The sequence below is a fragment of the Athene noctua genome, chromosome 20 (assembly GCF_965140245.1).
Source record: "Athene noctua chromosome 20, bAthNoc1.hap1.1, whole genome shotgun sequence".
Lineage (NCBI taxonomy): Eukaryota > Metazoa > Chordata > Aves > Strigiformes > Strigidae > Athene > Athene noctua.
Window position 1 is genome coordinate 6,884,828 of NC_134056.1, and position 13,473 is coordinate 6,898,300.

At 50.2% G+C, this 13,473-nt stretch overlaps 2 protein-coding genes across 2 annotated transcripts; one reads left to right on the plus strand and one right to left on the minus strand.

The window, feature by feature from the left end:
* Window positions 1–1,653: 1,653 nt before the first annotated feature.
* On the minus strand, window positions 1,654–7,276 carry PTGES2 (prostaglandin E synthase 2). Its single transcript, XM_074923945.1, has 7 exons — window positions 7,040–7,276; window positions 5,799–5,993; window positions 5,075–5,130; window positions 4,291–4,443; window positions 3,582–3,782; window positions 3,160–3,277; window positions 1,654–2,443 (listed from the first exon to the last, which is right to left on the minus strand). The coding sequence occupies exons 1-7, from the start codon at window positions 7,259–7,261 to the stop codon at window positions 2,315–2,317; spliced, it is 1,074 nt and encodes a 357-aa protein (XP_074780046.1). The 5' UTR covers window positions 7,262–7,276; the 3' UTR covers window positions 1,654–2,314.
* A 1,165-nt stretch (window positions 7,277–8,441) lies between these two features.
* Window positions 8,442–13,394, plus strand: BBLN (bublin coiled coil protein). Its single transcript, XM_074923605.1, has 2 exons — window positions 8,442–8,577; window positions 11,956–13,394. The coding sequence occupies exons 1-2, from the start codon at window positions 8,484–8,486 to the stop codon at window positions 12,147–12,149; spliced, it is 288 nt and encodes a 95-aa protein (XP_074779706.1). The 5' UTR covers window positions 8,442–8,483; the 3' UTR covers window positions 12,150–13,394.
* Window positions 13,395–13,473: the final 79 nt, after the last annotated feature.

A 13,473-nucleotide genomic window follows, 5' to 3' on the forward strand; every position in this document is an offset into this window, starting at 1 on the left:
AGCTCAGAGCAGGGCTTTACCCTCTTGGGGCTGGAAAACCCCCAGGGATGGCGCCACACCCCGAGCAGCCCGTCCCCAGCCCTGCCCCATACCAAGCCCGTTATACATTTGAAGTCGCCTGATCGTTCCCGCTTTCCCTCGCAGCGGGAAGGACCGCCCCAGGGGCTACTTCCCACTACTGACACGGCGGGGAAGGGCCGAGGGGGTAACTCCCGGGGGCTCAGACCTCCCCGCGGCCACACGGCGAGGGCACCCCCGCCCGCCCCCCCGGGTCCCACCGGCCCCCTCACCATGAAGGGCCGCGCGGGGCCCGCAGCCGCCTCAGGCCTTCGTCGTCATCGGCGAGGAGGCGGCGGGAGACGCTGCCGCTGCCATGGGGACCCCACGGCAGGGGCGAGGAGGGCGGCGAGAGGCCGCGCCGGGGGCAGCAGGCGCAGCCGTACTTCCGGAGCCGCCACCGCGCGTCCGCCCGCCGCTCCGCCATTGGGAGATTCAAACCCTCCTCGTGACCGGGGACGCCGCGCGCCGCGTCACAAGGCGCCGCGTCACAAGGCCCCGCCTCGCGACAGGCCCCGTCGCCATAGCGACGCGAAGCGGCCCGCGGGGCCGGGCCCGCCGCCGAGCTCCCCGGGAACGCCGGCGGCCCGCGGGGAGCTGGGCCCGGCCGCGCTCCGCCCGTCCCGGGGCTGGGTGACCGAGCGGAGCCGCCGCGGGGCTGCAGCCGGGCCGAGGCAGCGGGGAGGGAAGCGGCGTCCCGGGGCTGCCGGGGTTTCATCATCTCGGTTCCTGTGTTCTGGCTGAGGAGGCTGTGAAAGGCTTTTCCTCCATCGGGGATTTACTCAAAACAGTCCAAGTGATCATGAAGGGTTTCTTCAAGCTCCTGGCAGTGTGCAGTCAGTATCTTTCAAACAACCTCACCTGCCTCAACTCTTCTTTCCATACTGTGGAACACAAGTTTCAGTACACCACAGCTTAAATACAGTCACAGACCAGCAACACAGCTGTTTTTACTGCAAACGTTCATTTTCTCCCCTCCATGTCAGATCATAACTGAATTGTAACTAGTCTTACCTCTCGGGGAAAAAAAAAAACCAACAAACTCTATCACCACCTTTGTTGTTACACACAATAAAAGTGCCCCCCCCCCCCGAACCCACAGCCTACAAGGAGCTGCATTACAGAGCAATTTCAGCTGCACTCAAAATAGCTCAAACCCACAGCATCCCCCAAACCTGCCCTTTCTTCTGGGGAAACAGGACTTTATCAAGGTGTCAAGCCTTGGGCTGCACAGAGGATCACTCCCATTCAATCCTGCATTGCCTCTCACTACAAGGAACATCAGGGATTTCTACCCCGCACAGCTCAGTAAACTTCATATTCACCTTACCTGCAGAGATGGCTCCTAGTCCAACTGCTACAACAGCAAACCCTTTGTTACTCTTGCACAGCAGAAACATCTAGACCCCTGGGCATGCAGATTCCTCTTAACTCTTCTTTTTCCAAAGCAAAACCAAAGTGGTTTTCAGGGGTATTCCAAAGAGATTTCATGCAGGATAGATTTTTTCAAATAACTGCTCTGCTTTAGTGATTTGTGTGGGGTGTGCTTTCCAAGCATAACAGCTAAGGTAAGAATTCACAGATCTCACAAAGGGCCCAGAAAGAAGCAAGCCTTTATCCTTGCAGACCGTACAGAATCAAGTGCTGAAAGAACCGTTTAGATGGAACAGTAAAAGCATTCAATCTGCCGAGTGCAGCATCGCTTCCGCCACTGGAAGGATGCCTTTCCCAGTACTGTGGATTCCTCCAGTTCCCTCAGCACTGGGCTTACAGGATTCTACTGCAGGAAAATTGTCACTTAAAGACTAGTATCCAGTGTCTCAGTCAGGAAAACACTTTGGATGACATGGATGACTAGTGGAAGACAGCCTGAAGCAAAAGCTGCTCAGACCCACTGTATCTGATATGGCTGTAATATTCACTAGCCAAGAGCATCTTGCTTTTACAGTAAACTGCACTGAGAATGGCTCTCACCTAAAAGAAGCCTATTTGCAGCATTCTTCAGTTCAAAGCTTCTCTTTTCCAGCAGTGTCCAAGATCCTTTTACCTGTCCCTGTCCTTCTAAATACCTTGTTCAAACATATACCCAGCTGGATCCCTTCTGCTCACTGCAACCTGATATTCTAAACAGGACAGTCTGTGCCTGCACGTCAGTCCGTTAGGTGTGACCAGTCCGTTCAACTCCTCAAAAGTAAGTGTCATTCCTTCTGAAGTTTTTTACCATGCAAGTACTTCAGGAAGGCAGCTGCAGCTGGCATCAGACTGCAACTACAGCTTTTTGAATGACTTCTTCCATGCGCTGGTACCAAGGCTGAATCTTGGTGTGAACCATCATGTCATCGAAGGCTTCCAGCCCCTCCATGACTCGGAGGACCCCGTACACTGCCTGTACCAGAGGATAAAGATTAGAACAACACTGAAAGAGTCAGCAGTGGAGAACAGTTTACGGTACCACTAAGTGTCTTAACAGCCTAGCCAGTAAGGGCCTTTCCCTGTCCTACCATCTTCTGTACTACTCTAAATAGCAAGGAGGACTGAATGGCAGAAAGGTAGTTAAGAATAAAGAAGTTTATCCGAGCAGTAGCAGTAAGAAAAGATCAGTATCTACATGCAGTTATGGGGTAAAAGTTAATCCCATCTCTGCATCAAGCCCTGGTCTGAAATGCTTCACTTCCACTCCAAGGAGAACTGCTAGTGCAGGGGATGAATCCTGCTCCACCCTGCACCCTGCCTGCAAAGGGAACCCCAGCACCATGGAATGCAATAAAACCTCTGCTGGTGTGAGACTTTATTCACCAGCATTCACGAGCCAGAGGGGTGTCCTGGATTGTAACCTGCTTTTATCATGCTTCCACATGACCAGTAACATCCACCTGCAGGTTCCATCTTAGGAAACGTTTCTCTGGGGGAAAACAACAAAGACAGTCCTATGGAATGTAAGTCCCCTTCATGCGGGAACTGTATTGCCACACAAAGGACACTGTCAGTGTATCTCATGTAACTCACCTTCTCTGCCTGTATTTATATGAGCTGTTTCACACAGACAAGCAACTGTGTAATTTGTAATACACCTCACAATAAATGCAGGAATTAACCTCTTACCAAGTCAGCAAGGTTTGGCTGGTTTCCACCCATGAATAGTCGATGTTTGCCAACAGCTCTTACCCACTCATTAACTGCTTCATACAAGTCTTCTCGGACATTATCTTGAAGGTGATGTCTGGATAAAGAGAAGAAGTAGTTTGAAGACACGAGTTTGTTTCTTTCTCTAACCTTTTATCATCTCCAGTCTTGCGGGCTTGCCTTTGCCTGGGAATTAGGAAGGTATTTAAGAGTGAAGGGGGCAGCTAGTGATTGAATAGTAGATGAGTAGAGGTGCTTGGTACCTCCAGTTAAAGAAGTACAGCTCTTACATTGGATTAAGTAGTTCGGTTTAAAACACGGAAGTCCTGCCCTTTGACATCTGGTGTTCTCAGCTAAGGAGGTTAAGGAGCTATTCCTCTTGTGTGCGTGGTGGTACCAACCTTTTCTTTAGCCTCTTGCTAATGAAGAACATGGCAACAGCCCCCATGTACTTTGCAAAGAAACCTTCCACGGTGCCAAACTTCCCCTCACGGACAATGTAATCAAAAGATGCCAAGGCTTCCCTGGGGGTACGGTAAACATTGGGGGAGATGAGGTGAACAAGCCAATCGTCTGCCCATTTTCTCCACTTCATTTCTTCCCTGCAAGCATTCAAAAGAGACTTTTCAGCACACGAAGAGCACATTGCAGGGCTACAGGAGGCAGGCAGAATCACAGGGGCATTAGCCAGAGGTTCTGCCAAGGACAAGTGTGTCAAAAACCCCTGCTCAGCCTTGTGCTCTGGTGACCCCTGTGAAATGCACTCAGAGTAAGACAGAGCACTCACTTCTCCTCCCAATGTAACAACTACAGCAGAGAGAGAAACACACTCCATAGCACTGCCCCGTGACATGAAGGAAAGGCCAAGAAAGGAACTGGAGGCAACCTAAGATTAGCATATCCATGACGGTGGTAACTAGGCTAACAGCATTGTTTCAACTTATGTAAGAAATACAGCAACACCATTCTAACTATTGAGGTTTTAAACAATAAGGAGGGTGTGACAGGATTTCTCAGCAGCAGTGGGATTTTATATTTACACCATCCTTGAGTACATCTGGAGGAGGCTGTGACACTACCTGGAGAGCCCAGAAACTTGAGAGCACTTACACTCTCACTTCTTTGACAGGATAGACTCGCTTTGTCTCCTTCTCATCCAGCATGAGCCAGTATTTATTCCCATACTCAAATACCTCCTTGCCTTGCTCAGTCACAGTTTTCATAGGAGGATAAAAGGAGACGATCTCTTCTAAGCTATTTCTCCTGTGGACAGAAACACAGTTAGCACCTGACCTGGCTGCTACAAAAAATGAGCAAGAGCAAAGGACAGACTGAGAGATACACCCTTCAAAATGTATTATTCTAAAGATAAGTGCACAAGGTTCCAAAGTCTATTTGAAATATATTTTGAAAAGAGACTGGAACAGCTACTTGCAAATAACTATTATTAGCGTACATACCTTTGTCTCTGTCAGAACAGACATTTTTGCAGGCATAAAACTACCTACCATTCTCAAGTGCTTTGTAGCACAGAGGCAGGCCACAGGCACAGCCATTTCACTTCATTCTAGATGTTTAACTAGCTACATGTAAGCTTATTTCCAGGACTAACACTAGTTGATGTTTAAGTAGGTTTTGTGCAAAGAGAATCTCACAGGTGAAAAAAAGAGTAGTTCTGGAAGGTAAAAGCTTTGCTTTACTGCACATACATCATAACATATAAAGGCACCATCCACACCACCACAGCCAGGGCCAGGTCTGCTGGGCCAAAAACCCAGAGTTTCAGAGACCAAGGTCAGCAAGATACTTATGACCAGCTCTGAGACTCTTCTCAAACTCTAGTTCGCTAGGGCCATTCACATTCAACCCTTCTCCCATCATCCCGTTTTCTTACTTGGAAATAAGGTATGTCTTTATTGCACTGATGATCACCGAAGAGTCATTCAATTGCTGAAAAACATAATTAAACCAAAATTTTACAAGAAGTTGGTGAAATGGGAAAGGGAATTCTTCAAAACCTTTTTCCTTGCACGCTGAGGCTTTATATTAGTACTGCAGTCCCTTTTCCCCCCCGATGCACTTCAACAGGAGCCCACACACATCTAAAGAGAGCCCTACATTCAGATCTGTTTGGTGATTTTTTCAGAGTACCACTTAAAATTTGTCTTTCACTCTGACAACAGAGGCCCCAAGGGTCAGGAACACAAGCAATACTAGAGGGTTTTGGATTTAGGCTCTTGGCATCAAAGGAGGAAAACAACATTAACATTAAAAAAAGAGCCAGGTTGAATCTTCAGTATTCTTGAGATCTCATTCTTTTCCCACGAGAAAGCAGATCTGGTTACCGCTGGTACAAACGATGTGTCCTGCATAAGGGCTGATAGAAGCTAGATAATCACTACACAAACCACACGCTTTATAAGAAAGACCAACAAAATACTCTAATAAGACTAAGGCATAGGAAACCATGAAGCAAGAAAAAAATCTTAGGCTCTCGAGAGAATAAAAGACGATCTAAAGATTGCACTGCATGTGATAAACCACAGAGACATGCCAGAGACAAAGCCTCCAAACCACTGCTTGTGGGGAAATCAAGCTTTCAACACAGTGAGACTTACCAGAGGACTTCCAGCATTAGCTAGCAGGATAGGCACCTTTCTGTAAGAAGAGAATTTGATCTCTTTTCTCATTATCGGGTTCACTTCCACAATTTCATAGGGCAATCCATGATAATCAAGAAAAGCTCGGACTTTGCTGCAGAAAGGACACGTTTTATACTGGTAGAGTGTGAGCTGCAGGCTCCCTGCAGGCAACTGGAGAAGGAAGAGACCAGAAGCTTCCATTTTTTACTGAAAATACAAATACTATCTTCCTTCTACCCTTACTTACGTCATAGTCATTGACATTCAGTTTCAACATATGATCACCAGCATATCTCGGCTAACAGATGCTTTCTTCAACTGGCATCACAAATATTCACCATCCATGGGGACAAAATACCTGTTTTTCTAAACATCTATTTAAACTGCTGGAAACTCCAATGCACAACCAGGAAAAAGTAAATTAACCCCAGACAGTTTATCCCTCTAAACACAAATCTGAAACTAAAAGACAAACAGAAAACTATTCTAATAATTTTTAAATCAAAACCAAAATAGCCTTTAAAATCCAATTTTCACCCCCAATAACCTCTGTTGAGGCCACTGGGTGGGGAGAGCATAAAGCGAGTTTGCTGTTGATTGCCCCAGCTCAGATTCCTGGGATTAACCAACCTGTGCTCAACTGAGACAAGGCAGGGAGGAGCCGGGACAGCACCGGCAGTGAGGCATCAGGTGAGGGATGCTTCCCAACACCGCTATACTTCAGCGATCTGACAGGCCATGCCAATTATTACTCACACACTGTAAAAACAAACGCAGTCATCTCACCCTGCTTCTCATTTGCAATTAATTGGGTTACACAACCCTCCCTGGGTGCTGGGAAAAAGCAACAGCAGACGATGTTGCTTCACGTCCCCAACAAGCTCTCACTTTCCGACAGACATTCCTCACAGCTCCTCATGCAGAATGCTGCCGGGGCCTCCTTTACACAATTTTAAGCGGCTTCTTCACCGAAACCGGAGCGAAAACAGCCGCTTAGTCCGCAGAGCCGGAAGAAACCGCTCCTTGCCCTCCCCCAAGCGCTGTCTCCAGGGGCTCACGGCCGCAGCCGGGCCCGGGCCTCACCAGGGCTGGGGAAGGGCAGGCGGGCATGGGGGCGGCAGGAGCCGCGGGGGGCGGCAGGGAGGGAAGGAGAGCGCAGCCCGCGGGCGGAGGGGGAAGCCACCTCAGGCGGCGAGCGGGGCCCGGCGGCGCGTTACCTCAGCGGCCGAATGCTCCCGCAGGCGGTGCCGCCCCGCCAGGTAAAGGCCGGCGCCGCCGCCCAGCGCGAAGGCAGCGCCCAGCAGCAGGCGGCCACCAGCAGCAGCAGCGCCACCGCCACCGCCTCCTCCTGCCCCAGCGCCGAAGGCTCGGCCCGGGGCCCGCAGCCACCAGGGCGGCAGCAGCGCGGCGGCCCGCCAGGCCCTGCCGGCGGCGGCCATCTTCCCGGCACGGCGCGGGCGGGCGCCCGGGCGGGGCTTAAAGGGGCCCCCCCGCCCCTCTGCGCCGCCTCCGAAATGGCGGCAGCGGCGCCGCGCTGGGGTGAAGAACCTCACACCGGTGTTAAACTCTGCGGGGCGGGCAGAGAGCCACGGTGAGCGCGGCCTCGCTCTCTCACAGTAACGATAAAATCTGGTTTCCCTGAGAAAACGCCAAAGCGTAAAGTGGAAATAAAATAATCAGCCCTCTTAAGAGTGCGTCTGGCCTGGTGGGGGCTGCTGGTTCTGACCAGCATACAGACACAGTTCGAGCACAAAGCTTTGCACTGAAAATCGTCATCTTTTTCATTAAAGTGTGATTAGATCTGTTCATCACTCTAATGTTCAATTTTCCTACTTGGGGCATAACATGGGCCCAACTCTGCAGCACACAGCAGGGTTGCCCCACAGAAAGAGCTGCAGCGATGTTAAATGAGGACGTAACCTTTTATTTCTTCTTTGCCCCAAATACCCACTTAATAATGGAGTCCTCCAACCCTGTCTATCCCAAGAGTACTGCTTGGATTGATGTTCTAATTGCAAGTTATTTTCATCTCGGTGACATCTCTCCCAGGGATGAAAAAAAAACCACACAGCAACTTCGATCTCCTCAGGCATACGAGGGAGGGCCAATACTGGGACAAAGACAAGGAAGGGCAAAGTGAATTGTGCTCGTTCCTTCAGGGAAGAGGAGGTCTGGAGGTGACCTGAGGGTGGTTCAAGCCGCTCAGCGGAGGAAGCAGGGCCGGTGATGCGCCGCTCCGGCCTCAGCGCCCGCGGGACGGCCCGGGGGGCTCCTCACGGGCAGCAGAGCTGACCCATTCACTGGATCATAAGCTGCACGGGGACAGAAGCGCTGGGTACCGATGGCGGCCCCTCAGGACAACTTCACTTCGTGCCCAAGTGCATGAAGCGCCGGCGGGTGCTGTGGAAACACCCAAGAAATGGGGAACGCGGAGCTGCTCCCCTCCCCCGGCGCAGCCCCGCTGCCGAACGCCTCCCGCCCGCGCCCCGCCCGCCGCACGCCCTGCGCGTTAACCACAGGCTTTACCCCCGCGCCCGGCCGGCCGGCCTGCGTGACGCGCGTGGCGCCGAGCTCCCCCATTGGCTGTTGGCCCCGCGGGCGCCGTGACGCAGCGGCCGGGGCGGGGCGGGCGCGGGGCCGCGGCGTCGCGCGGGCGGCGGGATGTCGGGGCCCAACGGGGAGCCGCACGTGCCGGTGGGCGGCGCCGGCGGCGGCGACGACGACGACGAGGACGGGGACAGCTTCGGGGAGGAAGGTTCGTGGGGGCGGCCCGGGGTTGTGCCGCCTGCCCGGCTGCCACCCCCGGTGGGGCCCCGGTGGCCTGGCCCGGCCCCTGGGCCGCGGGTCCGCTGGCTGGTGCGGGTGGCAGGGCCCAGATGTGCCCAGATGTTTTGGTGGGAAGGGGGTGTCCGGCGGGTGCGCCCGCTGGGCGGCGGTGGGAGGCGAGGGGCTGCGAAGCAGGTGGGTTTGGAAACCCAGTGGGGCTGGGATGGTTCCTGCACCCCCATGGGCCACTGTGTTTCTGCACGCTGCCTTGGACATTTTTTTTTTTTTTTTCCCCAATTTTGAAAAGATTATTCTGTGCTTTTGCTGGTGTACAGGGTGTGGGACACCATACAAAGGAGAAAGAGGATGTTCAGATTTTGAAACCACAGGACAAATCACATGGGCAGATCTGGGAGTAGTCATGGGTGGAAAAGTGAATTTAATGCAATTAGCTTGGCAAATTCCATTTCTGGGCCTTTCTACAGCACCTAGGTATAACAGTTCTGATACTGGCCTGTTCAGTTAGAAAAGCCAATGGAGGAAGTGAGACAATGGCAGAGCTGTAATGTGTATGTACAGGTCACTCTTAAAATTGAAAATCTTTCAAAGGGTAGGCACTCTTGAAAATGGTGGAGTTGGGTTTTCCCAAAACACCATTCAGTTTCCAGATGTGACCCACACAGGTGAATCTTGCAGTTGTGGCTGTGATCCACCTGCAGTGACAGGAGGGTCATTTCTGCCCTGAAACACCCCAAAAGTGTTCACTGCTTTGTATCATCACAGTGACTTGTGTTTCAGATTTTCCGAAGATTTAGGAGACACGTTGGATGTGACAGAGAAAGTCACTAAATCTGATCTACATCGAGTGTGCGTTAAATTGTTCTGCTTGTAAGTCGCTGGAGCTTTGAGTGCAGTAGCTGGTCATAAAGGTCTGTAGCTATTTCCTGGTCTTGTGGAGCTGAAGCTGTGGATTACTTCCTTGATCTCAAATAGGAAACCTTTTTTTTTGGCAACTGTTCCTGTAAGAATGCAGAGCAGCAAACAAACATGATTGCCATACTCCTGGTCAACATTTTCATTAGGATTACATTTCCACAAAACCACACCAAGCTTGCAACTAACAGAAGACAAATTTTTTTTACAGATTATATAAAAATGGTTAAAGTTTTTTCACTTCCCAAAGCTTCACAACTTCTGTAGCTTGGGGCACTGAGAACAGTTAGGCTCCTGCTGTGATTACAGACTTCTTGCCAAGTTGATACCACTTGTCAGAAGTAGTTACCATAGCTGCTTGGCATCTGCTCACTGTTTCACTGGAACTTGGTGCATCAAATACTAGGCTGAAGAAAAGAGTTGTAACTCACAGACGTTCTCACATACTTTGAAAGAGGGTTTGAAAAATACTGATAATTACCCCCATTTTGGAAAGAGTGTTTGTGGGATTGGTTTTTAAATGCAAGGACTCAGCAGTGCTCTTGCTCACAATACTACCTCTGCATATGCCTGCAAGGCCCAGCTTTTATAAACAAGCTTAAGTGCTACGTATGCAATTCTCCAAGGAATTAAAGGCTGCAACACTGCTGTGATTGACTCCAAAATAGTATAAAAAAAAGACAGATTTTTTATAATGAAACTTCTCCTTAGCTATTAATAATTAAAATGATGGCAATATTTAAATATTAACAGTTCTTTTAACGCTGCTGGTAGTGGCAGCGCCAGGGCTTGGTGTGCTGGGGCACCAGGGCATCCTGCCTACAGAAGCATTAAGGGGGCAGCTGAGAGGGACAGAGTTGGACTTGTGAGGCTGGGGGGTTGAGCACGGCTCAGCCCTCATCCTCCTCACTTTCTCCGTGTTCTCTGTTAGCTCAGAGCAGCGCTCCAGCCAGGCACTGTGTGCGTCACGCTTGGCTCCAACGCTCCCCCAGCTGCTCGGAGGAGCTGAGTGGAGAGGAGCCAGCCCCAGCTGGTGAGGTGTGGGCTTGTCCCACCCACACAGGCATCTTTCCCTGTCCTGCAGCCCATGATCCTCACAAACATCAGCCCGCGGGTCACAGCTCCCTGCCTGCCTCCCTGCAGTCGCTCAGCCTGTGTGGCTTCAGAACGAAACATGGAACTGGCTCTACCTGGGGTCTCCCGTAACCCCCAAGGTTCCTGAGTAACTTGTCAGCAGAGGTTTATCTTGTCTGGTTTTTCATTTAGGTTTTTTTGTTATTCTTCAGGATTGTGTGAATATTGCATGGAGAAATCCAAAAGCATGTTTCATCAGAGTAGCACAGCTATCAGACTGGATAGACTGGTTCTGAGGAAGGATTTCTTTGCAGAAGGGGCTGTTGGGCGTTGGAATGGGCTGCCCAGGGCAGGGGGGGAGTGCCCATCCCTGGAGGGGTTGAAGAAGTTGGGTTGACCCAATGCTGAGGGATCTGGTGGAGTTGGGAATGGTCAGTGTGAGGTTCATGGTTGGACGAAAAGATCTTCACGATCTTTTCCAACCTTGATGATTCTGTGATCTTCATCTGATGAATGGTGCTAATACACATCCCTCTGAAATGCCACTGTACTAACACTTCTGCACTTAGACAAATGCCGTGAGTAAGAGACTGTACCAAGGGAGCCAACTGTCAGGATCATTCCAAATGAGTTTGATTTTAATCTGAAGTACCCAAAGCCTTAATGGTACATGAAAATCCTTTGGTTGAACTTGATGCCCCACACTTGGGTCCCTTTGACAATAATGATGCCAGTACCAGCACCTTCGGGCTCATCCCTGCTCCTGCCACAGCAACGGCTGTGCTGTTCTGGCAGTCTGACCCCATCCAGGCCCTTGCGAAGCACACCCCAGCCTGGGAGCCTTACGCAAGTAATTGCCAGAACGCAAACACTTCGGCACGCTGCCAGAATGCCTGCACTCTTGTCAGGAAAGATGATCCCTAAGGCAGCTAAAAAGGCTGACTTGTCCTTGGGATTTATTTGGTACTGTGGCTGTGTGGATCGCTGCGCTCTAGCACTCAGCCCGTGGTCAGCTGTTTATGTACAAGATCAAAGGCTGTCAGATACGGCGACAGCAGGTTTGTACTGCCCAAGTAACTTGCCTTACACCTTGTTACCAGTCCTCCAGCTTCCCATTGGTCTTGTTTGATCGTGAACACAACATACAGGATTCAGTTGCATTTTACTTCACCCACCCAGTGGCACATAATCACAGAATACCAGGTTGAAAGGGACTGCAAGGATCATCTGGTCCAACCTTTCTTGGCAAAAGCACAGCCAAAATGCTGTGGGCATGTTTTGCAAGAGCTCTCATTGCCTTCACTGACTGCAGTGACGATGTACTTCACATTGTTCGGTCTCTCATTTCCCTTCCTTTTAGAATACGCAGAAATAAACTCCATGCTGGACCAGATAAGCTCCTGCCTGGATCACCTGGAGGAGAAGAATGATTATTTACATGCCTGCTTGAAAGAACTGCTGGAGTCCAACCGCCAGACCCGCCTGGAGTTCCAGCAGCAGAGTGAGCAGCAGAACACACAAGCTGATGTGCAGGGATCACAGCCTCCCGGCTAGCGTGCTGGCTGCAAGCTCTGTTAGTGTTGCTAAGAGGACATTTACTGGTCACTGATTTCATGTAAAACTTGAATAGACGAGGTACCTCGTGCCTGCTACTTGTTCCTTCCTGTAGTTGTGTCCTGCCATTCACCTCCATGTTCTGTTTTTCTTTAGCTGTGTGATAGGTGCAGAAGCACACAGGTGGATGTAGGAGAGCTTGTTCTTTTTTGCGCCCCAACACAAGCCTGGCACTGACACTTGGTTAAAGCTGGCTGTAGGAAACCTGATGCCATGCAGGTTGTTTGCGAGTAGGCCCTCTTCGCAAAGAGGAAAAATGATCTCTGCTCTTTTGCACTGTGCAATCCAAGCAAGGAGTGTTATGGCTGTAGCCTCTTCCCTCAAAAAGCACGTAGGCAGAGGCTGTCCTGGCTCCAGGCTTGCCCCTAAGAGTAATGCTAGCGACAGACTTGCAGAGGGAAGCTCTAGGCCAGCTCCTGTCTTGAAACTACAGCTTCCCATTACTCACGTTAACTGTGACATACGACGTACTGGCAGATGGTCCCAGATCACTGGACACTACTATCCCCTTCCAAGCAGAAAAGACAAGCTACCAGGGTGATGGTTTTGGGAACTACCTAACTCCTTAAGATGACATTAAGAACTCAGGCATTAGAGAGGGGCAGAGCAGCATCCTCCCTGCACATTTTGACAAGAGCACACCTGAGCATTCCAGCCCGAAACTTCATGATCTTGTCAGGAAGGCGTGGGGCCAGCATGGTGAAGCAGGTCTTACTGTTCTACTTCTATAGAGTTAAAGAAGTTTTTCTGAAAGTTAAAGAAGTTATTTATAAGAAATCTGTTTTATTAAAATCAGTTTGAAACAAAATTTGTTCCTGAGTGTCCACTATGAGAACAGACTGTATTAAGCCTTGTAGTATTAACAAAGGACCAAGATGTAGATTCTTGCCTAGCTTAGGACACAGTGCTTGTCTAGTAGTGTGCATCTTTGAAAGGAAACTGTTCTGAGGAGCAAAGTTGGGCACAGTCTCCCAAGAGATAAACTTGTCCTCTGCCTGGATAGGAAACAAGAGAGGAACTACAAAGAATTCTTAGTGAGAAATAAATCTGTGTCCATTTACTTCATGAACTCTTCCCAGTGGAAATCACATTACCATCTTTTAGGTTCACAATCCAAGCCTCAGTCTTTCCACATAACTGCTACATGCCAACTGTACAAGTAATAACCAACACCATCCTGTATTAGACACGCTAAAGCCAGGCTTATTTTATTCTTAAAATAAAAACAGCAGTAAAGTTGAAGGTTTTTGCTCTATTAAAAGAC